The 27380-nt window shown below is 42.7% G+C and overlaps 1 protein-coding gene across 1 annotated transcript in view; it reads right to left on the bottom strand.

Moving 5' to 3' along the window:
- Positions 1–2695: 2695 nt before the first annotated feature.
- LOC141134933 (C-type lectin domain family 4 member E-like) overlaps positions 2696–27380 on the bottom strand; it is a 103625-nt gene continuing 78940 nt past the window's right edge. The window contains exons 8-9 of the mRNA XM_073624365.1: positions 3625–3731; positions 2696–3425 (exon numbers count right to left, since the gene is read on the bottom strand). Coding sequence (XP_073480466.1) covers positions 3293–3425; positions 3625–3731 — 240 coding nt within the window. The 3' untranslated portion in view covers positions 2696–3292. The remainder of the gene's footprint in view (positions 3426–3624; positions 3732–27380) is intronic.

The following is a 27380-nucleotide window of genomic DNA, read 5'->3' as shown; positions in this document are numbered from 1 at the left end:
CGTGACTCCAGCTCTGTAGGAGGTGATTTCACCAACACAGTTAAAAAAAAGAGCATATATGCCAGAGCATGGGGGCAGCAGTGGGTGGAGGAGCGATTTGCTTCTAACTTTTGGGGTGGATGCCCCCATGCATCGGCATATATAAATGGTGCATGTATGCCCATCAAGGGGGTGGATGAAGGGAGATATTTTAATGGTGGGCATACCCACCGATCAATCTCTTTCTTTCATTCAGTCCACAGGCTGCATGAAAAAAAAGATTACAATATATGCCCAACAAGGATCAGCAATGTACTGGTATGTTGCTGGACTTTGAGTGGTTATGCCTGCAGGTTTAGGTAACATCTTGGTATCATTCTTTTCAGCCAGCGGCCGGCTTTCATGTAAAAGCAATCCTAGTGGCTAATTAGCCTCTTGACTGCTTTTACAAGCAGTGGGAGGGAATGTCCCCCCCCCCACCGTCTTCCATGTTTTTCTCTGGCTCTCCTGTCCCAACAGGGAACCTGAGAATGCAGCCGGTGATTCAGCCAGCTGACCATAGAGCTGATCAGAGACCAGAATGGCTCCAATCATCTCTATGGCCTAAGAAACCGGAAGCTACGAGCATTTAATGTCTTAGATTTCACCGGATGTAAACAGCGTCATTGGGAAATTGGGAAAGCATTTTATCACACCGATCTTGGTGTGGTCAGATGCTTTGAGGGCAGAGGAGAGTTCTAGGGTCTAATAGACCCCAATTTTTTCAAAAAAGAGTACCTGTCACTACCAATAGCTATCATAGGGGATATTTATATATGTATAAAGTGCAGCGCTGGACAAATAAATTTGTTATCAAAATGAATTAATAAAGTGCTAGTGAAATAGTGATAGAAAAATCAACACTTCATACAATTAAATATTCTTGAAATACCAAACTAAAATAGTGAAATGGTTCAAAAAATAGTGAAAGTCCAGAGAAAAAGTCCAAAGATGATTGCATATATGAAGAACGTGTTAAAAAATCCCCATACGATGCTCCAACTTAGTAGTGCTGCCCGTCACCAAGTGAAAGAAAGATGGAGGCTTACCAGAACACCTGCGACCGCCCTTACTCAGGGGGGTCAGTACAGGCTTAGTAGATCACCACGGGAATCACGGTAGGGTACTAGCTGATGGTCCTCGAATCCCCTTCCTCCTTCCCAAATGTATCCTTAATGGCAGCAGTGAACGCTCAAGAGGATGTAGTGACAGGATACCTTGAAACAGCGGGCACTCCAGGAGGGGTAAACTTATTTTACTTTATCTCCTCATTCTTCTCACAGTACCCATTTTCATTAAGGAAAGATGAAGCCATCTCTCTTTACTTCCTGGAACTCTGGGTTTGCTCCTTTCCAAGAAACAGGTGGAGCTCTCGGTATCTTCTCATTTGTTTTCCAGGCTAATCTTATTTGATCTGCCCACTTAGAAATTCTAAAGCTTGTTTCTGGGTGGAGGAGTTTAGTACAAACCCATGGTATGTATGTGAGCCACCCAGGCTGCAATACAAAATAAGAACCGCAGAGGTGATCAAATACCATCAAAAGAAATCTCTATTTGTGGGAAAAAAAGGACGCAAATTTTGTTTGAGTACAGCATTCCATGACCGAGCAATTAAAGCAATGCAGTGCCAAATTGTAAAAAGTGCTCTGGTCAGGAAGGGCTGAAGTGGAAAAACAGAAACTTTTTTATTTATTTATTTATTTATTTTTCTTCAGCTGCCTAAAACCTTGGCTTGTATAGCATAGCTTTGTCCCGTCTGCACCACAGCAACTACATTTATAAACATACATACAAAAGTACTTACCACTCTCACGATATTTGGATATAAGCAAGGGAGATTTCTAATTACTTTGTCCCTATTTCTGACTAAAATTCCTGATCGACCTTTTTTTTTTCCAGGAGCACCAAGCCTCCAATGGGCATGTACACTTTTCTACAGCATTTCCAAAATGCTTCTATAGTGTTCCTAAAACGCTTAAAGCCAACCTGGGCATAACATTATAGAAACTCCAAGCTGCTACAAAACATGCAAATAATCTAGCAATACCAACCAGCAATCATAAGTTATGTTACCAGTGTAGCAATACTAATCTGCACACACTTCCTACACTGAGGCGTTTATCCTATAAGGATAAAGGATTCGGACCTGGATTTGGTGGAGGGATATCTTTCCCTTGTCTTTGACCCATAATGCAAAATACTGTAGACCACTTTGACTGTCCTACCTTACAGCCAGTGTATCCACACCACAAATTATATTATTACTGCAACAGAAAGAAAAGCAAAAGTATATTGGGTCACTGAAGTATAATCCTCATTAACCATTTCAGCTCCTTCCCAAATGGACCTTCTCAGAGGTACTTTCAAAGGTGGATTTTCCCCAAAAATCCCCTATACACCAAGGCATGGCTCGTATCCCTTTTCTACATAAATTTAGTTTGAGATATTTAAATCAGAGCTAAGGCAAGAGAAAACAGTCTGTCTAAAAGACAAATAGATCCTTCTTACCAAAGGTGATTTTTTCATCCCACCGCTGCTACCATCTGAAGCAGGTAATACCGCCACCCAGGTGTACTTCAGGTAATGCAGGATAACTTTCAGTAACCCCCGGATCCATGAGAAATCAAATGAGACACGGAAACAGATTTGAGTGTGTTTGTAAGATCTCTGACTTTTACTGAATACTACCGTGGCTTATAGGCACAAGAAAGAAGGGAGGGGCTGTGTTTTAATGCATATGTTTCTAAAAGTTATACAAACTCAGTACTTTTCTTATCATGATTTAAACTGCTGACTTTAGTTAACAAGAACTAGCTGATAATTTTACTTACACAACAGGCTGCTCCATGAATCAGCTTAACCACAATGACTTGCAGGGTGTGTTTCTATGCAAACTGTTAGTTAAGCTAATTATGTCAAAACATATATATTCAAAAATTCATTTCTACTTAAATAAAATGGAGTCATTTATACATTCTATTACAGTAAGCATGTATTTATTATATTTTGGGGGTTCAGATACACTTTCTATTTTTCAGGAGTTCAGAATTTTTTTTTATGATTTCACTGGCTGCATGCTTTGTTCTGTATTAGGGCCTTTAAAGTATTCACATAAGAGATTCACCACAGCAACAAGGTAACTAAAAATTTTAGGGGAAGGTCAGGAATAGGGAGCCGACATGTTTACAATATATTTATATACAAGTAGTAAGAAGCGAGAGAAGAGATGATCAGATGGAGACGGAAGGTGGTTTCTGAGGTTCAGCAGAACAATTCACAATAATGACTTCTCGCAGATGTACCTATATCTAGAAGAACAACTTATGTCATTCAAGCCACCTTTAAAACCAAAATGACCGCAATCTTCTTGTTCTTGAAAACTATTGGGCTCACCCTCCTCCCAGAACCTGTAGGAGATAAGTATCATTAGTGACCAGGGGTGAAGATGATTACTAAGAAGGACAGAAGCAAGAGATTCTTAAAAAAGAACAAACCCAAAGCAGAAAACCTAGCTGATGGTAACATTCACAATATTAGGCAGATCACATTTATATGCCAATGTCACAAGGAATGGGATTTGGGGAAGGGGTGTTGTCAGTATCTCACTTTTCTGTATTAAGAGTGGTTCCATCCACCCATTTCCATTCCTCAGGTGTCACCCTTCTGAGACCGATCCATGGGTGCTCCTTCTTTAAAAGTGTAAGTAGGAAATTCTTAAAAAAGACAAAAAGATAGAAGTTGTTACAATCCAGTAATTTTCATCCAGTAATTTTATTATAATTGTTTTAATATTGCTGACATATACCGCAATGCTGTACACAGAGAGCAGAACCAGTCACATCAGTCTCTGTACTAGAGGAGCTTACATTCTAATATCCCCTCTCCCACAGTCACACACTATTTTTGGTATACATTTATATAGATCTGACATATACCACAGTGCTGCATAGAGAACACTGAGCCAGTCCCATCAGTCTCTGCCCCAGAAGAGCTTCTCCACCAGTTGGTGCTGTTGGCTCACTCTGCTGGGATCTCAGCTGAGAGAAGCAGCAAAGCCTGGGGCCTCTCATGCAGGCTTTCCCCAGGCAAGCATGGACCATATTGGGGAAGACGAAGGTGGAGGCTCTCCAGAGGCACTGAGGTCTACTCCATGTGCTCAAGCTGCAATGGATCCTGGGCCTGTTCCTACGCAAGAGGAGTCCTTACTAGGGATGAGCTTTATGTTTGGGTTGAACATTACTCGAACATTGGTTGTTCACCCGTTCATCAAAAAACGAACATTATGGGGCGTTCACGGCAAATTCGAGCACCGCATAATGCCCCACAATGAACTGCGACATTGCAGCGCATTTCTGTATGATGATTGGCCAAAGCATGCACCATGACCTGCATGATTTGGCCAATCCCAGCGCCCTCACCTAAGAGAGCCATAATTGGCCAAAGGCAGGGTGCCTTTGGCCAATTATGGCTCAGGGGGACTAAGTCCACGCCCCACACTATATAAGGCTGCCTACATGTCGGCCCTGTGTAGTGTATTGTTGGCGTGGACGGAGGGAGAGTGTGATTTAGATTGAGCAGGCAGGCAGGTTATTCAGTGAGCTGCAGTGTATTTAATATATATATATATATATATATATATATATATATATATATATATACAGTCAGTCTCGTGTATGTATATATATATATATATATATATATATATATATATATATATATATATATATATATATATATATATATATACTCTGCATCCAGTGTAGCTATATCTGACTGCAGGCCATTCCTGGTGTACTTTTTCTAATATACTTCAGGCAAGCAGGTTATTCAGTTAGCTGCAGTGTATTTAATATATATATATATATATATATATATATATATATATATATATACAGTCAGTCTCGTGTGTATATATATATATATATATATATATATATATATATATATATATACACACTGCATCCAGTGTAGCCGCCTATATGTGACTGCAGGCCATTCCTGGTGTACATTTTTTAATATACTTCAGGCAGGCAGGTATTTCAGTTAGCTGTAATGTGTGTATATATATATATATATATATATATATATATATGTAGCACTTACCCACGCAGGGGCTGCTGATTATATATTATATCTATAAATCCACCTAGCCCATCGCAGCCCATAGAAATAGAAACAGTCCATATTGCACTTTTCTCTTGCTTTATTAATATAACATAAACTGGGATGGCTGGGAGATGGATAGGAGAAGGATTTTCTGAGATGCCCTTTTGTTGCTTCATAATCTTTTCTTTGCCTTCTTGTGCAAAGACTTACAACAATGCGGACTATAAAAAAAAATCACTTTGAATGATTTCTTCAGTGGGGAAGACAGGAGTAGATTTACTAGAGAATATATAATAAAGAGTCACTCTGAATAACTTCTTCACCTGCAGAACTTTTTAGGAACAGTCTGTATCTCTACTTGTGCTGAGAGCTTTACTGCTGCCTTTTTACCACTACTTCCCGTCTGTATGATACTTCCAAGTTGAGCTAAAGAAGAGATTACTCTGAATAATTCCTCCCGCCTGACTGATTGGAATCCCAGGGTATTGTTGAACCTAAAGTCACAGGCCATCTACACCTGTCTCACTGACTTGCGTACCAACATCCCTCAGCCTCTGGTAGTACCCTACCCCTGGGCTTTCACTCACTTGATCAACAGTCCATGTGCCACTCATAAACGATCGATCGCCCAGTTGTCTTCCGCTTAGTTGCTACTTCTTCTTGAAATGGCTTCTCCATCCCTTCTCTCAGGTCTGGCACGCTCCCTTCCCCTCAGGGGCATCCAGCAACACCAGCGACTACATGCTGTCCGGTGTCATTAACTCTTCTGCAGGTCCCGGTCCCCCTCCTTCCCCGTGGGGGGGGAAGCTCTTGGCTCCCCGCAGGGGAACCTCTTCCCTCTCTGGGCACCAGACTGAACTACAACTCTCTTACCGCCACGCGACCCCAGCTTTTATGAGAGTCCCCCCTCCTGCCAAACAAATTAATGATTGGCCAAAACTCACACACAAGCTGCCTGTCACACAGATCCCAAGTCTAACCTCTCTTCCAGAACCACTTCACTGAAAGCAAGAGGAGGTATCTCTGGGTCCAAGCACAGATGGCCACACCCTGCACTACACTGACACTCCCAGTTCCTAAAATAAACAACCAGGCCTGTTATAATAGTACAAGCCTGCCTAAATTTTAGCAGAAACTGTACTTTGTAATTTAAACACAGAAAAGGTCACCTACAAGAAAGTAGGTGCCCGCTACATATATATATATATATATACAGTCAGTCTCGTATATATATAGATATATATATATATCTATATATATATATCTATATATATATAGATATATAAATATATCTATATATATATCTATATATATAGATATATATATATATATATATATACACTGCATCCAGTGTAGCCTATATCTGACTGGTGTACTTTTTATAATATACAGGTAGTGTACACAGTACCGTGCACCCATAGTGCAGTTGCAACTACTTTTCTGGTGGTGTGCACAGTACACAATACAGTGCACCATAGTTGCTATTAGACTTCTGGTGGTGTACACAGTACTGTGCACCCATAGTGCAGTTGCTACTACTTTTCTGGTGGTGTACACAGTACACAATACAGTGCACCCATAGTTGTTATTGCACTTCTGTTGGTGTACACAGTACCGTGCACCCATAGTGCAGTTGCTACTACTTTTCTGGTGGTGTACACAGTACACAATACAGTACACACATAGTTGCTATTAGACTTCTGGTGGTGTACACAATACCGTGCACCCCTAGTGCAGTTGCTACTACTTTTCTGGTGGTGTACACAGTACACAATACAGTGCACCCATAGTTGTTATTACACTTCTGGTGGTGTACACAATACCGTGCACCCCTAGTGCAGTTGCTACTACTTTTCTGGTGGTGTACACAGTCCACAATACAGTGCACCCATAGTTGTTATTACACTTCTGGTGGTGTACACAATACCGTGTACCCCTAGTGCAGTTGCTACTACTTTTCTGGAGGTGTACACAGTAAACAATACAGTGCACCCATAGTTGCTATTAGACTTCTGGTGGTGTACACAGTACCATACACCCATAGTGCAGTTGCTACTACTTTTCTGGTGGTGTACACAGTACACAATACAGTGTAGTGTGGTTTTGCTAAACAAAATTTACAGCATGTCTGGAAGGCCACCAAGGAGATACAGACGCTCACAGGTCACTAAAAGAGGGCAAGCAGGCTCTGTGTCTACAGTCAACAGTGCTGGTTGTGGACACGGTGCATCCTCAGCACGTGGCCATGGGGCACGCTTGTCCTTTTTTGCGGCAGCTGGCCGTGTTATTGAGCCACAACATGCAGAAGAGTTGGTGGAATGGATAACAAAGCCGTCCTCATCCTCCTCGTCCTCTGTCACCCAGCCTCAGAGTTTGCCTGCCAATGCAGCTGCCAAAGCGGTCTATTCCATCCACTCCATGTCAACAGTCACTCCTTCCCTAGCCCCACCATCATGCACGGAGGAGTCCCCCAAACTATTCGACCACAGTGTCGGGTACATGCTGCAGGAGGATGCACAGCGATTTGAAGGCTCCGATAATGGTACCCAGGTTGAGGAAGGGAGTAACGTGAGCCTAGAGAGAGGGGGTGCCCAAGAAAGACAAGAAACTGGCAGTCATGTTCCCCCAGCTGCAGCATACTGCCAAGTTTGCTCCGGTGACGAGGAGGAAGGGGATGATGAGGTCACTGACTCTACTTGGGTGCCTGATAGAAGAGAAGAGGAGGAGGCACATCTCCAATGAGGCAGGATGCCCTCTAGGGGCAGCCACCCTATTGCATCACACCGCAGAGCTAAGCAGGTGCAGGGCACTGCTGACTCCCCGCATATTTTGAAAAGTTCTTTGGTGTGGGCTCTTTTTGACACGTGTGCAGCAGATCGCACCATTGCTGTTTGCAACATATGTCTGAAGCATATCAAAACAGCAGCCGCTTGGGCACCACATGCTTGACCAGACATACGATGTCCTCCCATGCAGTCCGTTGGCAACAGCACTTAAAAGACCCACATCAAAGAACAATGTGGACCCTTTCCTTGCTCCTCATCAGCTGGGATCTCCAACCCCACTATAACTCCAGTCCTCTCAGAAACCTGCACTGAGAGGAATGAAGGTATAGAAATAGGTGTCCCAAGTACTTGAGGCCAATCTGCTAGCGATACTGTCACGGTACTACTTACAGTAAGCCCACAGACGAGCAGGTGACACGGGATCCCCCAGGGCGTGGAGTCTAAGAGCCAGCCGGTATTCTGCCAGGGACCCCCTCATGAGGGTTTGGGCTTAGCTGCATGCTGACCCCAGGTCACAACCCCCGGGGTTTACCCCACTCGCTATGGAAGTACCAGAAGACACTGTCAGACAAGGATGAATGGATGAAGCAAAGGAGAGCCGGATAGTGAGCCAAGGTCAGAGCAGGCTGCAGACAATGTAATCAGAACAAGCCGAGTCGATACACAAGAGATCAGTTCACGAGAGGTCAGGTTAAGGCAGGTTACACAAAGGGAGCTCAGAAACAAATGTTGCTCAAGCAACCAGAACTAGTCAGAGAGGGATTTAAATAGAGAAGCACATGAGGGCCTGGACAGGAAGTAGCAGGAAGGAATCATATAGTAAGAAACAGGTGAGGCCGGCAACACCCATAGCTGCAGAGTGCAGCAGAGCTGAACACAAGCTAGTGGAACAACAGGTGCCAGCCGGCCTACAGCAGTAAAGGTGAGATACAGACAGCTCCGCAGCTGATCTGTGACAGTACCCCCCTCTTACGAGGTCCCCCTACATGTCTGGGGACTGGCTTGGAGGGATATTTCTGATGGAATCTGGTCACCAAACGTGGGGCTGAGACATCAGTGGTGGGAACCCAAGACCTCTCCTCTGGACCATAGCCCTTCCAATCAACCAGATAGAGTAGCCTCCCTCTGGAGTACTTGGAGTCCAATATTTCTTTAATCTTATACTGATCCGTGGTATCAGCCAGAGGAGTGGGGTGAGAAGAAGGGCGAGAGAAATGATTGAGGACCAGTGGCCTGAGCAGGGAGACATGGAAGGCGTTAGGTATTCTGAGATGAGAGGGCAGATGGAGCTTGAAAGCAACTGGATTGATCTGACGGAGAATAGGAAATGGACCAATGAAGAGAGGGGCAAATTTCATTGAGGGCACCTGAAGTCGGATGTGCTTGGTAGAGAGTAAAACTCTGTCGCCAGGCAGGAACTTAGGAGCCGGATGGCGATGACGATCTGCTGCCGTTTTATGCCTGGAAGCAGCTAGATGAAGTTTCTCAGAGACTTCTTTCCAGATCGAGTTGAAGGACCTTTGAGTTTCAGCTGCTACTGGTACAAGAGGAGAAATGGGAACAGGAAAGGGAACACATGGATGCTGCCCGTAAACAGTGAAGAAGGGAGATTTTCCAGAACTGGCACTGGAGTGGTGGTTTAAGGCAAACTATGCCCAGGGCAAAAGGTCCACCCAGTCATCTTGGTGGGCTGAGATGAAGGCACGGAGAAAACGTTCTACATTTTGATTGACACGTTCCATTTGCCCATTGGACTGGGGATGAAAGGAAGATGAAAAATCCAATTTAATCCCAAAGGAGCTGGCCAAGGCTCTCCAAAACCGAGCAGTAAATTGAACTCCTCTGTCAGAGATGATATGTGAAGGCATCCCATGAAGACGAAAGATCTCCTTAATGAAAGTTGTGGCCAGACTGGGAGCAGAAGGAAGGCCTGGGAGAGGAATCAAGTGACACATTTTGGAGAACCGATCCACCACTACCCAGATGACTGTAGAACCTGTTGAGGGGGGCAGATCTGAGATAAAATCCATGGAAATACAACGCCAAGGTATATCAGGAACTGGTAAGGGCAAAAGCAACCCAGCAGGGGCGGACGTGGAAGATTTGAAAAGTACACAAACCGTACAAGCTTGAACGTATTCCTTGACATCCTTACGAAGAGAAGGCCACCAGTAATGACGCTGAAGAAGGTCAGAAGTACGAGGTATGCCAGGATGTCCAGAGAACTTGGAGTCATGTGCCCAAGCAAGGAGTTTGGGACGAAGTGCGGGAACTCCAAAAGTTTTACCTGGAGGAGGCTGCATAGACCGGAGCTGAGTAGTGGCTAGAATACGATGCGGAGGGATGATGGGACCAGGATCTAGGTGATTCTTAGAATCGTTGACATCAAATGACCTGGACAAGGCATTGACTCGAAGGTTTTTGGCACCTGGACGAAAAGTAATGTTAAAGTTGAAGCGGGCGAAAAAGAGGGCCCAGCGAGCTTGACGTGGGTTCAAGCGTTTCGCGGATTGTAAATACTGCAGATTTTTATGATCAGTATAGATGGTAATACAATGGGGAGAACCCTCTAGAACAGGGATATGCAATTAGCGAACCTCCAGCTGTTGCAGAACTACAAGTCCCATGAGGCATAGCAAGACTTTGACAGCCACAAGCATGACACCCAGAGGCAGAGGCATGATGAAACTTGTAGTTTTGCAACAGCTGGAGGTCCGCTAATTGCATAACCCTGCCCTAGAAGATGTCGCCATTCTTGAAGAGCTAGTTTAATAGCAAATAGCTCACGGTCCCCAATGGTATAGTTCTTCTCCACATCAGAAAACTTCTTGGAAAAGAATCCGCAAGGCTAGGCATGTGCATTACGTTTCGTTACGAATCGAAATTCGGACGAATTTTTCATTATTCGGAAATTCGGATGCATCCGAATTTCCGAATTACAAAAGTAAAGAATTTAAACGAATCCGAAAAAAAACGAATGAATTCGAAAACATATTCGAATCAAATTCGAAAGCATATTCGAATCGAATTCGAAGACAAATTCGAATCGAATTAGAAAAAAATAGAAAACGTTTTTCTAAAAAAACAATAGGATAGAATATAAAATAATAAAGCAATAGAATATATATATATATATATATATATATATATATATATATATATATATATATATATATATATATATATATATATAACTTTTTTTTATTATTCTCTTCTATTGTTTTTTTATGCTTTTCTTTTCTATTATTTTATATTCTATAATAGTCTTTTCAATTCAAATTCAAATTCATTCTATACGAAATTCAAATTTTGGAACATGGCTTCAGAAGTTTGAATTTCGTATAGAATGAATTTGAATTTGAATAGAGAAGATTAGAACAGAAAATAATAGAAAAGAATAGACTAGAAAAACAATAGAACAGAATAGAAGAAAATATATATATATTATATTTTCTTCTATTGTTCTATTGTTTTTCTAGTCTATTCTTTTCTATTATTTTCTATTCTATTCTAATCTTTTATATTCAAATTTGATTTCGGTCTATATGAAATTCGAATTTTGGAAGATGTTTTATATATATATATCTATATATCTATAGATATATATATATAATTTTCTATTCTGTTTCATTGTTTTTCTATGCTATTCTTTTCTATTCTATTCTAAACTTTTCTATTCGAATTTGAATTAATTCTATGCCAAATTCGAATTTCGGAAGATGGCTTCTAAAATTAAAATTTCGTATAGAATGAATTCGAATTTGAATAGAAAAGATTAGAATAGAAAATAATAGAAATAGAATAGACTAGAAAAACAATAGAACAAAAGAGAATAAAATATAATATATATTATATTTTTTTCTATTCTGTTTCATTGTTTTTCTATGCTATTCTTTTTTATTCTATTCTAAATTTTTCTATTCGATTTTGAATTCATTCTATACAAAATTCGAATTTCGTATAGAATGAATTTGAATTTGAATAGAAAAGAATAGAAAAGAATAGACTAGAAAAACAATAGAACAGAACAGAATAAAATATAATATATATATTATATCTTATTCTTTTCTGTTCTATTGTTTTTCTAGTCTATTCTTTCTACTCTATTTTAATCTTTTCTATTCAAATTCATTTTATACGAAATTCGAATTTTGGAAGATGGTTATATATATATATATATATATATATATATATATATATATATAAAAATATTTTTTCTATTCTGTTCTATTGTTTTTCTATTATTTTCTAGTATATTCTGATCTTTTCTATTTACAAAATTCGAATTTCGGAAAATGGTTATATAGAAATAGAATTAAATCAAATTCTAATAGAAAAGAATAGAATAGAGAAACAATAGAACAGTAGAACAGAATATATATATATATATATATATATATAAATAAAACCATTTTCTGAAATTGGGATTTGGTACAGAATGAATTCGAATAGAAAAGATTAGAATAGAATAGAATAGAATATTTTATATTTTTTTCTATTCTGTTCTATTGTTTTTCTGTGCTATTCTTTTATATTATTTTCTGTTCTATTCTAATCTTTTCTATTTGAATTCATTCTGTACCAAATTCCAATTTCGGAAGACGGTTTTATATATATATCTATTAGAATTCGATTTCATTCTATTTCATTCTGTTTCTGTATAACCATTTTCAGAAATTCAAATTTCGTATAGAATGATTTTGCATTCAAATAGAAAAGATTAGAATAAAATAGAATATAATAGAAAAGAATAGAAAAACAATAGACCAGCATAGAAAAATAAATAAATATATATATATATATATATATAGAATAGAAAAGAATAGCATAGAAAAACAATGGAACAGAATAGAAAAAAAAATTATATATATATATATATATATATATATATATATATAATCATCTTCCAAAATTGGAATTTGGTACAGAATGAATTCGAATAGAAAAGATTAGAATACAATATATTATATTTTTTTCTATTCTGTTCTATTGTTTTTCTATGCTATTCTTTTATACTTTCTATTCTATCCTAATCTTTGCTATTGGAATTCGATTTCATTCCATACGAATTTCAAATTTCGCAAAATGGTTATATATAGTTTACTTTTTCAAATTCAGTTATTGTTTTTTTCGAATGCGGTAGAATTTTTTCGAATTTTATAGTTTTTTTCGAATGTGGTAGAAATTTTTCGAATTTGATAGTTTTTTTCGAATGTGGTAGAAATTTTTTCGAATTTGATAGTTTTTTTCGAATGTGGTAGAATTTTTTCGAATTTGACAGTTTTTTTGGAATGTGGTAGAATTTTTTCGAATTTTATAGTTTTTTTCGAATGTGGTAGAAATTTTTCGAATTTGATAGTTTTTTTCGAATGTGGTAGAAATTTTTTCGAATTTGATAGTTTTTTTCGAATGTGGTAGAATTTTTTCGAATTTGACAGTTTTTTTGGAATGTGGTAGAATTTTTTCGAATTTGATAGTTTTTTTTGAATGTGGTAGAATTTTTTCGAATTTGACAGTTTTTTTCGAATGTGGTAAAATTTTTTCGAATTTGATAGTTTTTTTTCGAATGTGGTAGAATTTTTTCAAATTTGACAGTTTTTTTTCGAATACAGTCGAATTTTTTCGAATGCGGTCGAATTTTTTCGAATTCCAATACGAAACAAATTCCGAAAACGAATGTAACGAATGCAACGAATTTAACTAAACGAATATAGTTAAATAACGAATCGAAACAAAACGAAACTAAACAATTTTTTTCATCCTGCACAACTCTACGCAAGGCTGAGACTTGCCATTCTGAGCTTGGAGTAGGACAGCACCGACTACTACTGAAGAGGCATCAACCTCCAAAGAAAAGGGTTTTGTAATGTCCGGACGTAGGAGAATTGGGGCAGAGAGGAAGGCTGCCTTGAAATTGAGGAAAGCATCAATGGCTTCAGAGGACCAGAGCCGGGCATTGATACCCTTCGGAGTGAGAGATGTAATAGGGGCCACCAAGGTGGAGTAGTTACGAATGAATTGGCGATAGTAATTGGTGAAGCCCAAAAAGCGTTGGGTGGCTTTAAGACCAGAGGGCTGGGGCCACTCAGAGATGGCCCAAAGTTTGGCTGGGTCCATGAGGAGGCCCTGTGATGAGATTATGTAGCCCAGAAATGGAACTTGTGTTTTTTCAAATAGACATTTCTCCAATTTTGCATATAGACAATTGTCCCATAGACGCTGTAGCACAGCTTTCACATGAAGACGATGGGTAAATAAGTCTGGTGAGAAAATAAGAATATCATCCAGATATACAATAACACAGACATACAGAAGGTCGCGGAAGATCTCATTAACCAAATTTTGGAAGACCGCTGGGGCATTGCATAAGCCAAAGGGCATCACAAGATATTCATATTGTCCATCCCTGGTGTTAAAGGCGGTCATCCATTCGTCTCCTTCCCAGATTCTTTTTAAACTGTAGGCCCCTCTAAGATCCAGTTTGGTAAAAACAGACACGCATTCTGTCAAAGAGTTCCGAAAATAAAGGAAGAGGGTAAGGGTTCTTCATGGTGATGGCGTTAAGGCCCCTGTAGTCGATGCATGGACGGAGTGAACCATCTTTTTTTGCTACAAAGAGGAACCCAGCTCCCGCAGGTGAGTTTGATTTCCTGATGAAACCCTTTTGCAGGTTTTCCTGAATGTATTCAGATATGGCTTGTGTTTCGGGGATAGATAGAGGGTAGACTCGGCCTCGGGGAGGAGAGGTCCCAGGTAACAGATCAATGGAGCAGTCATAGTCTCTGTGAGGAGGAAGATGATCAGCGGACTTTTTGCAGAAAACATCTCGGAAAGACTGGTATTGGGAAGGCAAAATGGGAGTTGTGGAGGTCTTAGCCAGAGGAATGGAAGGATGAGGTAGCACCTTGAAAATACATTGTTGCTGACACGGAGGACCCCAAGCCAATTCTTGTCCAGAATTCCAGTCAAAATACGGGGTGTGTTTCTGCAAACATGGAAGGCCCAGGATGATGGGACTGGAGGATTTAGGCAGAGTTAGGAAAGAGATCTCCTCAGCATGCAAAACCCTAATGCGTAAGACAATAGGAGGGGTTTTAAACCGGATGGGGCTCATAGGCAATAAGGAGCCATCTACTGCAGTCACGGAAAGGGGTATAGCCAAGGCAACAAAGACAATGCCCAACTCAGAAGCTAAAGATTGTTCAATGAAATTCCCGGCAGCACCAGAGTCCACGTATGCAGAGAGTTGATAGGCATTTTGAGCCCAGTGGATAGCCATGGGAAGGGTGAAATGAGGGAAACAGACAAAATTAAAGGATCGGTCTAGATTACCTCCCTCCAAGTGACCTAGACCCTGGAGTTTCCCGGACAGACTGGACAGGAGTTCAAAAGATGTCTTTTATCGCCACAATAAAGGCACAAGCCCAATCCCATGCGTCGGGCATGTTCCTCGGGAGTGAGGCGAGTTCACCCAAGCTGCATAGGTTCTTCCAACGTGTGAGAGGTTGAAGACAGAGAGGGTTCCACAGGTCTTTGGACTACCTGCGCTGGACGGCCAGCAGGGGGATGACTGGATCTGGATTTCTCCAGGGCCTGCTCCTGGAAGCAAATGTCTATTTGAATGCTCAATGAGATTAAATCATCCAATGTGGTAGGAATGGTGCATCCAGCGAGTTCATCCTTGACACGCTCAGATAGGCCTTGCCAGAAAGTAGCAGTAAGGGCCTCATTATTCCATTTGAGTTCAGCGGCCAGCGTACGGAATTGAACTGCGTATTGGCCGACTGTCATTCCTTGCTGACAAAGACGAAGGAGGGCCCTAGCAGCCGAAGACACTCTGCCGGGCTCATCAAAAGTTTTTCGGAATGCATCCAAAAAGAGGTGGAGGTCGGAGGTGATAGAATTGTGTGATTCCCAGAGTGGGGAGGCCCAAGCTAGAGCATCACCGGAGAGAAGAGAGATGATATATGCGACTTTGGTGCGATCAGTTGGAAAATGGTGGCTGGAAAGTACAAAATGGATGGAACACTGATTAATGAAGCCCCAACAAGCCTTAGGGTCACCAGAAAAATGAGGTGGCAGCGGCAGATGCAGGCAGGGATTGCCAGGTGTAGCAGGTAACACGGGAGTAGCTGAAGCAGAAGCAGGAACGGGAGGAGCTGAAGTTGCAGCGAGTTGCAGACGATCCAGATGGGAGGCAAGATCCTGAAGGACCAGTATTATTTGCTCTTGATTTGCTTGCTGAGAGTTAAGTCTCTGAACTAGAAGCTGCATTTGATCCTCGGTCAGTGGCCGATTCTCAGAGGTACTAATGGATTGAACAAACTGTCACGGTACTACTTACAGTGAGCCCACAGGCGAGCCGGTGACACGGGATCCCCCAGGGCGTGGAGTCTAAGGGCCAGCAGGTATTCTGCCAGAGACCCCCTCTCAAGGGGTTTGGGCTTAGCTGCGTGCTGACCCCATGTCATGACCCCCGGGTTCACCCCGCTCGCTACGGAAGTACCAGAAGACACTGTCAGACAAGGATGGATGGATGAAGCAAAGGAGAGCCGGATAGCAAGCCAAGGTCAGGGCGGGCTGCAGACAACGTTATCAGAACAAGCCGAGTTGATACACAAGAGATCAGTTCACGAGAGGTCAGGTTAAGGTAGTTACACGAAGAAAGCTCAGAAACAAACGTTGCTCAATCAACCAGAACTAGTCAGAGAGGGATCTAAATAGAGAAGCACATGAGGGGCTAGACAGGAAGTAGCAGGAAGGAATCATATATTAAGCAACAGGTGAGGCTGGCGACACCCATAGCTGCAGAGTGCAGCAGAGCTGAACACAAGCTAGTGGAACAACAGGTGCCAGCCGGCCTACAGCAGTAAAGGTGAGACACAGGTCAGCTCTGCAGATGATCTGTGACAGGTACACCAATATCCGATTTTAGCAGGCAAATTTCCCTACCCCAGTTGCTAAGCCGTCAAAAGAAATTCGGTCCCAGCCATTCACATGTTCAGCGTCTGAATGCTAGCTTGGCCAAATTGCTAGCACTGCAACTGCTGCCTTTTCAGCTGGTAGAATCTGCCCCCTTTTGTTAATTTGTGGAATGTGCGATACCTCAGTGGCAGGTTCCCAAACGCCATTTCTTTTCACGGAAGACCATTCTGGCTCTCTACCAGCATGTGGAAGGCAATGTCTTGGCCTCGTTGGACAGGGCGGTCAGCAGTAAGGTGCATAATACCGCTGACTCATGGTCTAGCAGGCATGGACAGGGACGTTACCTTTCTTTCATGGCGCACTGGGTAACTCTGCTGGCAGCTGGGAAGGATGCACCACGCCTCCAAAATGATAGTTGTGATTCTGCCACACCTCTCTCCTCCACCCCCTCCTCTTCTTCTTCCTCTATGGCCTCTTCATCTGCAGATTTGTCCTCTGAACCAGCAGTGCTCCGTAGGCGTTCAAGGGGCTACACAAGCACTCAGGCATAAAGATGCCATGTGGTGCTTGAGTTGGTTTGCTTAGGGAACAGGAGCCACACTGGGTCAGAGATTCTGTCAGCTCTGCAGGGGCAGGCTCAGAGGTGGTTGATGCCATGCCAGCGTCAGCCAGGAATAGTTGTATGCGGCAATGGCACCAACCTCCTTACCGCCCTCCAACAGGGACCCATGTTCCCTGTTTGGCTCACATCCTTAATTTGGTGGTGCGGTTCTTGAGCAGGTACCCGGGCTTACAGGATCTCCTGAGGCAGGCCAGGAAAGTCTGTGGTCATTTCGGACAGTCATATAATGGCAGTGCTCGGCTGGCTGACCTTCAAAGGGAATGCAACCTGCCCAAGAAATGCTTCATTTGTGACATGCCCACCAGGTGGAACTCAACATTGGCAATGCTGCAGCGACTGCACACGCAGCAGAGGGCCATCAATGAGTACCTGTGTGAGTATGGCACCAGGACAGGGTCAGGGGAGCTTGGCTTTTTTTCACCATGCCAGTGGGTACTGATCAAGGATGCATGCACTGTCCTGTCACCATTTGAGGAGGCCACGAGGATGGTGAGCAATGACAGTGCATGCATCAGTGATACAGTCCCTCTTGTCTTCCTGTTGAAGCACACGCTTCATGGAATAATGGACAGGGCACTTGAGGCAGAACAGCACGAGGAAGAGGAAGACTTCCTTACCTCTCAAGGCCCCCTTTATCCAGATAGTATTCCTGCGGGCCCGCCGATCACACAGGAAGAAGAAGAGGAGGAGGAGGATTGTGTCAGCATGGAGGTGGAGGATAACACTCAGCATCAGCAACAGTCTTCAAGGGATCGTTTTCAGTCCCCAGAAACCCATGGAGTTGTACGTGGCTGGAAGGAGGTTTGCGGATCATGTGATCCTTAGTGACCCAGAGGACTCAGGATCGAATGCCTCTGCAAAATTACGCTGCATGGCCTCCCTGATCCTGCAAAGCCTGAGAAAGGCCCTAGAATTCATGGTATCAAGGAGAGGGATCATTACTGGCTAGCAACCCTTCTTGATCCACGTTACAAGGGTAAGGTTGCAGAACTTATCCAGCCTTCGCAGAGGGAGCAGAGGATGAAACATCTTTGGGAGGCCTTGCAGAAAGGTTTGTGCAATGCGTTTCCAGAGCCTGGGAGGTTACAATTTCCTGGTGCTGGACAACATGTTGCTGAGGCTTCGTTCAGTCAAAGAAATAGCAGTGGAGAAGGTGGCCGGCTGACCGATGCCTTCAGACAATTCTTCAGTCCTCAGCCCCAAGATATGATCGGCTGCAGCAACCATCGCCAGCGTCTGAATTACATGGTGTAGGAATATCTAGGGGCAAGATCAGACCTTTCCAATGGAACATCCACTGGGTTACTGGGTCTTGAGGATGGACCACTGGCCAGAGCTTGCTCGATATGCAATTGAGCTACTGGCCTGTCCTGCATCCAACGTTCTTTCTGAACGCACTTTCAGTGCTGCTGGAGGCTTTGTAACGATCACAGAGTGCGCCTGTCCACAGACTCTGTTGATCAGCTCACATTCATAAAATGAATCAGTCTTGGATCACCAGCTACAAAGCACCTGATGCTGATGTAACCGATTGATTTTTCTATGAATGTGGGATCCCTTGAAGACTGCCTATGCTGAGTGACTATCCTATTATGTTGAGTGACTATCCTTTTCCTCCTCAATCTTCATGATGATAGCTTCTAAGAATATTTTTGGTTCAGGGCACCACCACCACTGCCTAAGGCCCAATTTTTCTGCCCTTGTTTAACAGGGGCGTGTAATTACAATTTTTGATCAAATATTTCACAACAGGACCCGTTCCTGCACTCAACAAGAGTATTTGTGAGGCTTTACAGTGATGAGCCACCACCACCGCCTAAGGCCCAATTTTTCTGCCCCTGTTTAACAGGGACATGTAATTACAATTTTTGCTCTAATATTTCACAGCAGGGCTCGTTCCTGCGCTCAACAAGAGTATCTGTAAGGCTTTACAGTGTTGTGCCGCCACCACCACTGCCTAAGGCCCAATTTTTCCGCCCCTGTTTAACAGGGGCATGTAATTACAATTTTTGCTCTAATATTTCACAGCAGGGCTAGTTCCTGCACTCAACAAGAGAATCTGTGAGGGGTTACAGTGTTATGGCACCACCACCACTGCCTAAGGCCCAATTTTTCTGCCCCTGTTTTACAGGGTCATGTAATTACAATTTTTGATCTAATATTTCACAGCAGGGCCCATTCCTGTGCCCACCAAGAGTAACTCTGTGGGCTTACATTGTTGTGGCACCACCACCAAAGGCCCACTTTTTCTGCCCCTGTTTAACAGGGCATGTAATTACAATTCCTGATATAATATTTCACAGCAGGACCGTTCCAGCGCCCACCAAGAGTAATAGGGTGTACACACGGTCGGACTTTGTTCGGACATTCCGACAACAAAATCCTAGGATTTTTTCCGACGGATGTTGGCTCAAACTTGTCTTGCATACACACGGTCACACAAAGTTGTCGGAAAATCTGATCATTCTGAACGCGGTGACGTAAAACACGTACGTCGGGACTATAAACGGGGCAGTGGCCAATAGCTTTCATCTCTTTATTTATTCTGAGCATGCGTGGCACTTTGTCCGTCGGATTTGTGTACACACGATCGGAATTTCCGACAACGGATTTTTTTGTCGGAAAATTTTATCTCCTGCTCTCCAACTTTGTGTGTCGGAAAATCCGATGGAAAATGTCCGATGGAGCCCACACACAGTCGGAATTTCCGACAACACGCTCCAATCATACATTTTCCATCGGAAAATCCGACCGTGTGTACGGGGCATAACTGTGAGGGCTTCCAGTGTTCTGGTACCACCAACACCTAAGGCCAAATTTTCCACAGAGAATATAGGGCAGGCCATATAGTATATACAGGCGGTCCCCTATTTTCAAACATCCTACTTACAAGCGACTCCTACTTACAAATGGAGGGAGACAACAGGAAGTGAGAGAAAATCTACCCCTAGGAAGGGAAATTCTCTCCTGTAAGAGTTAATATGGGAAAAAGGTGTCTCCACTGATGCTTTATCACCAATCCTTGTTTCCCTAATAACCCAAAATTTTCAAAATCCAATTGTCATTGGGAAAGAAAGTGAGGTGAAATCTTCTGAATGGGGACTCAGAAAGGAAAATAAATGTTACAGGGGTCATAACCCTTCCCTATGTTATCCAAAAAGCTTAAAAATGTATTTTTTTGGCTGGAGCTACACTTCAAAAATGTACCTGTTCCAAATTACAAACAGATTCAACTTAAGAACAAACCTACAGTTCCTGTCTTGTTTGTAATCCAGGGACCGCCTGTATACTGCTGTTCAGAGTATATAATGCCTGGGGGCACCATGCCTTTTTTTTTTAAACTTGGGTGCGGGGTTCTTAATAATATCCATACCAGACCCAAAGGGCCTGGTAATGGGCTGGGGGAGGGGGGGCCATGCTATTTTTCTCAATGATTTTCATCTATATTTCCGGGACCCGACAATACATTACAGCCGCAAGCAGTTTTAAACGACTTGCTCACGATCGTGTGCATGCATCCCTGTACCTTCGGTGGTGGTGTGTCGCTGAGACACCGCTTACCACCGAGGGGGGTAAACAGCCATTGGGTATGGCTGTTTACCACATGATCAGCCGTGATGAAGTCATAGCCGATCACAGGTGGTACTGCCCCACTTTGCACGGAGCATGCGCACGATCGAGAGCACGCTGCGCGTGCACGTTGGTGGCAGTGTGTTCCTGGGAACACTGCTCGTCACCGACACTGGTAAACAGCCATTGGCCAGCGGCTGTTTACCACGTGATCAGCTGTGATCCTTTCACAGCCGATCACTAAATGTCTACAAACCGCAGTAACGAGATGTTACCGGGTTCTCCTACTCACACACCACATCGATCATGTGTGAGGAGATTGCGGTAACATCTTGTTACGGCTTACAGTGTACACCAATCACACTGATTGCCCCCCCCCAATAAAGAGGACCTGTCACCACCCATCAAAGTACCTGTCACAGTTCATCTGAGTACCTGTCAGTCCATATAAGTACTGGTCACAGTTCATCTGAGTACCCGAGTACCTGTCACAGTCTATCTGATTACCCAAGTACCTGTCACTGTCCATCTAAGTACCGGAGTACCTGTCACAGTCCATATGAGTACCTGAGTACCTGTCACAGTCCATATGAGTATCTGTCACAGGCCATATGAGTACCCAAGTACCCGACTACCTGTCACAGTCCATATGAGTACCCAAGTACCTGAGTACCTGTCACAGTCCATATGAGTATCTGTCACAGTCCATATGAGTACCCAAGTACCCGAGTACCTGTCACAGTCCATATGAGTACCTGTCACAGTTCATATGAGTACTGAGTACCTGAGTACCTGTCACTGCCCTTCAGAGTACCCGAATACTAGTCACCAGCTCATCAGAGTACCCGAGTACCTGTCACCAGGCCATCAGAGTACCCGAGTACCTGTCACCAGGCCATTAGACTACCCGAGTACCTGTCACCAGCCCATCAGAGTACCCGAGTACCTGTCACCAGCCCATCAGAGTTACAGAGTACCTGTCACCAGCCCATCAGAGTAACCGAGTACCTGTCACCAGCCCATCAGAGTACACGAGTACCTGTCTGCAGCTCATCAAGTTACCCAAGTACCTGTCTCCAGCCCATCAGAGTACCCGAGTACCTATCTGCAGCAGACGTCACTCAGTATCTAGGGATGCAGCCAACAGCTAACACTTAATCTGTAAAACTCCAGAGTGGCACTTTAATCAGAAATCGGTGGTCCCTTATTACAGGGGTCCACACTGGGCGAGTGGCTGTAACCCCAGCCCGGGATCTCACTGGCATGTACTGGGCTCCTTAGCGTCAGCGGGAATGATCAGCAGATAGATCGGTACAATGGGCAGTGAATTCACTGATGGTAGATGAATATAGACCTGGATGAAGATCTGTATGGTATATATATCCCATAGGGGGCAGATCTTCATCCAGGTCGTCTATTTTTGAGGGACATCCATATTCATCTACCATCAGTGAATTCACTGCCCATTGTACCGATCTATCTGCTGATCATTCCCGCTGACGCTAAGGAGCCCAGTACATGCCAGTGAGATCCCGGGCTGGGGTTACAGCCACTCGCCCAGTGTGGACCCCTGTAATAAGGGACCACCGATTTCGGATTAAAGTGCCACTCTGGAGTTTTACAGATTAAGTGTTAGCTGTTGGCTGCATCCCTAGATACTGAGTGATGTCTGCTTGATCCTGGGTATTATTCCCATTCTGTTACCATTCATCATGCACCGTGTCCCTGTATATTCAGCCCATGCATCTATGGTGGCCAGCTTAAAAGCCTGAAAAAGCCGATTTTTAGATCATATTCTCTCAAGCGGGAAACAGCCTTAGATGGATTGAAATTTTACCAGTGCTCGCTGAACCAGCCTATTTTCAAACCATCTATACCCAGCTCAACTCAGCTGAGGTTGTATACTGATGGTATGGATTCCTGGCTAATGTGGATGAATCAAAGTGTTCCCTGTCAACCACCGATCAGTTCCTAGTTTGACTTAGAGCCTGGTTACCACCGTGAGTCAGTAAGCACAATCTACAGCCACGGTGGTGGGTTTTTTCACTCCCCCCCCCTTCTCTTTTTGTGGTTTGTTCCTGTGTGCTCACCAGGGTGTTGGTATGTCTGTTTGTCCATGCTAAACATCTGATATACTACACTATGGCCAGTTTTTGTGTTGTTTTTTTCTCCTGCATCCATTGAGGGGACTACAATTTGAAAACGGATGGTGTGGATTGGTTTTTCATCCCAAAGGCCCTGGCTGGGTTTTATGCCATCCGTTCATTGTTACTGATGTTCTAGTAAGGGCAATCTTAGCTCATTTTGGATCGTTACTTATAATAAGCTGAACATGCTGCTATCTTTGAAGATTAATTCCATTTCACAATATCTGGACTTTTTTCTTTGTGTTTAACCCCTTCCCGCCGACCGAACGCATATATGCGTACTCGGCTTTCCGGGGTTATACCGGGATGATGCCCGCAGCTGCAGGCATCATCCCGGTACCGTTGTTTTCAGCGGGCGATCGGCTACCCGAATATAACAACCGATGCGGCTAAAAGTCGCTCGGTTGTTATACCGGAGGAGCGGGAGGGGACATCCCCCCCTCCCGCCGCCTTCCGCCGCTGTTACCGGGCCTCCCGTGCGATCGGGAGGCCCGGTGTCCGTTCCACTGCCTTCGGCGGCTGGGGGCGGACTGGAACGAAGCTGCGAGCGGCTTCGTTCCAGCCTTCTTCTTGTAAATGCGGAAGCGACGTCATGACGTCACTTCCCGTTTACTCGGCTGCCAATGGCGCCGAATTTAAAAAAGTACACAGTATTCAGAATCACCGTTTTCGGCGATCTGAATACTTTGAAGAGTAAAGGAGGGATGGGGGGTCTTTTAGACCCCCCATCCCTCCATAAAGAGTACATGTCACCACCTATTACTGTCACAAGGGATGTTTACATTGCTTGTGACAGCAATAAAAGTAAAAAAAAAAAAAAAAAATTTTAAACAGCGCAGCGAAGAAAACGCATACGGAAGTCGCGCCCGCATACGTAAACGGTGTTCAAACCACACATGTGAGGTATCGCCGCGATCGTCAGAGCGAGAGCAATAATTCTAGCCCTAGACCTCCTCTGTAGCTCAAACCTGGTAACCGTAAAAAATTTTTAAATCGTCGCCTATGGAAATTCAAAGGTACCGTAGTTCGTCGCCATTCCACGAGTGCGTGCAATTATAAAGGGTGACATGTTTGGTATCTATTTACTCGGCGTAACATCATCTTTCACATTATACAAAAAAATTGGGGTAACTTTACTGTTTGGATTTTTTAAAATACATGAAAATGTCACTATTCCAAAAATTTGCGTTTAAAACACCGCTGCACAAATACCGTGTGATAAAAAATATTGCAACAATCGCCATTTTATTCTCTAGATTCTCTGCTAAAAAAATATATTTAATGTTTGGGGGTTCTAAGTCATTTTCTAGCAAAAAATACGGATTTTAACTTGTAAACACCAAATTTCAAAAATAGGCTTAGTCATGAAAGGGTTAATATTGATTTTAATATTGGTAGGTAATACCTCCACCTTACCAACTGTAATTTTTGTTTAGCGCGGTTTATAATTTTTCTACATTTGATTGGTGTTGTCGCACTGTTTACTGCTGCTTATGTTATATGTGGTTCTAGCGCGGAATTTTTTACTATATAGAGTACCCGAGTACCTATTTGCAGCCCATGCCATATAGAATATACGTTGGGGTGTTTGCTTTCCAAAATGGGGTCATTTTGTGGGTAATTCCACTGGGCTGGTGCTCAAGGACCTTCAAAAGTGTGATAGGTAGGAATGAAATGAGATGTGTAATTTATGCTCCTAGAACGCCTGAAGGTACTACTTCAATGTTGGGCCTCTGTATGTGGCCAGGCTGTGTAAAAGTCTCACACATGTGGTATCGCCATACTCGGGAAGAGTAGCAGAATGTATTTTGGGGTATAATTTTTGCTATATACATGCTATGTGTTAGAAATATCTTATAAATTGACAACCTTGTGTAAAAAAAATGCGTTTTCATTTTTTTTTCCACATCCAAAAACTTCTGGAAAAAAATGAAATGTTCAAAAGACTCATTATGCCTCATAGATTATACGTTGGGGTGTTTGCTTTCCAAAATGGGGTCATTTTGTGGGCAATTCCATTGTCTTGGTGCTCCAGGGCCTTCAAAAGTGTAATAGGTGGTTGAGAAATGAGATGTGTCATTTATGCTCCTAGACTGCCTGTTGGTCCTTTGTATGTGACCAGGCTGTGTAAAAGTCTCACAGATGTGGTATTGCCTTACTCGGGAAGAGTAGCAGAATGTATTTTGGTGTGTAATTTGTTGTATGCATATGCTGTGTGTGAGAAATAACCTGATAATATGACAATTTTGTAAGAAAAAAAATCTTCATTTTGCAAAGAATTGTGGGAAAAAAATTAAAACTTAAAAAAACTCACCATGCTACTTACTTAATACCTTGGAATGTCTACTTTCTAAAAAGGGGTCATTTGGGGGGTGTTTGTACTTTCCTGACTTGTTAGTCTCAAGAAATGAGAATCACCTGATGTACTGAAGGCCTGATCAGATGTGATCAATTTTCAGTGATTGGCACCATAGTTTGTAGACTCTATAACTTTCACAAAGACCAAATAATATACAGTTGTGCTGCTACATATCTTTGGTAAAAATAACCCAAATTAGTGTACAGTTGTGCTCATAAGTTTACATACCCTGGCAGAATTTATGATTTCTTGGCCATTTTTCAGAGAATATGAATGATAACACAAAAACTTTTCTTTCACTCATGGTTAGTGTTTGGCTGAAGCCATTTATTATCAATCAACTGTGTTTACTCTTTTTAAATCATAATGACAACAGAAACTACCCAAATGACCCTGATCAAAAGCTTACATACCCCAGTTCTTAATATCATGTATTGCCCCCTTTAACAGCAATGGCAGCTTGAAGTCTTTTGTGGTATTTGTGGATGAGACTCTTTATCTTCTCAGATAGTAAAGCTGCCTATTCCTCTTTGCAAAAAGCCTCCAATTCCTGTAAATTCTTGGGCTGTCTTGCATGAACGGCACGTTTGAGATCTCCCCAGAGTGGATCAATGATATTGAGGTCAGGAGACTGAGATGGCCACTCCAGAACCTTCACTTTATTCTGCTGTAGCCAATGACAGGTTGACTTGGCCTTGTGTTTTGGATCATTGTCATGTTGGAATGTCCAAGTACATCCCATGCGCAGCTTCCTGACTGATGAATGCAAATGTTCCTTCAGTATTTTTTGATAACATACTGCATTCATCTTGCCATCAATCTTGACCAAATTTTCTGTGCCTTTGTAGCTCACACATCCCCAAAACATCAGTGATCCACCTCCGTGTTTCACAGTAGGAATGGTGTACCTTTCATCATAGGCCTTGTTGACTCCTCTCCAAATGTAGCGTTTATGGTTGTGGCCAAAAAGCTATATTTCGGTCTCATCACTCCAAATGACTTTGTGCCAGAAGGTTTGAGGCTTGTCTCTGTGCTGTTTGGCATATTGTAAGTGGGATACTTTGTGGCATTTGCGTAGTAATGACTTTTTTCTGGCGACTCAACCATGCAGCCCATCTTTCTTCAAGTGACTCCTTATTGTGCATCTTGAAACAGCCATACCACATGTTTTCAGAGAGTCCTGTATTTCACCTAAAGTTATTTTGTGGGTTTTTCTTTGCATCTCAAACAATTTTCCTGGCAGTTGTGGCTAGAATTTTAGTTGGGCTACCTGACCGTGGTTTGGTTTCAACAAAACCCCTAATTTTCCACTTCTTGATTAGAGTTTGAACACTGCTGATTGGCATTCTCAATTCCTTGGATATCTTTTTATATCCCTTTCCTGTTTTATACAGTTCAACTACCATTTCTCGCAGATCCTTTGACAATTATTTTGCTTTCCCCATGACTCAGAATCCAGAAACGTCAGTGCAGCACTGGATGAAAGATGCAAGTGTTTGTCGGGAGTCCAGAAACTCATTGACCTTTTATACACACACACACTAATTACAAGCAAACAGATCACAGGTGAGGATGGTTACCTTTAATAGCCATTCAAACCCCTTTGTGTCAGCTTGTGTGCATGTTATCAGGCCAAAATCACCAGGGTATGTAAACTTTTGATCAGGGTCATTTGGGTAGTTTCTGTTGTCATTATGATTTAAAAAGAGTAAAAACAGTTGATTGATAATAAATGGCGTCAACCAAACATAAACCATAAGTGAAAAAAATGTTTTTGTGTTATCATTCATATTGTCTGAAAAATGGCCAAGAAATCATAAAGTCTGCCAGGGTATGTAAACTTATGA

This window comes from Aquarana catesbeiana, linkage group LG03 (assembly GCF_042186555.1).
Source record: "Aquarana catesbeiana isolate 2022-GZ linkage group LG03, ASM4218655v1, whole genome shotgun sequence".
Taxonomy (NCBI): Eukaryota; Metazoa; Chordata; class Amphibia; order Anura; family Ranidae; genus Aquarana; species Aquarana catesbeiana.
Note: the sequence above shows the minus strand (reverse complement) of the source record. Positions and strands in the feature narration are given on the sequence as shown.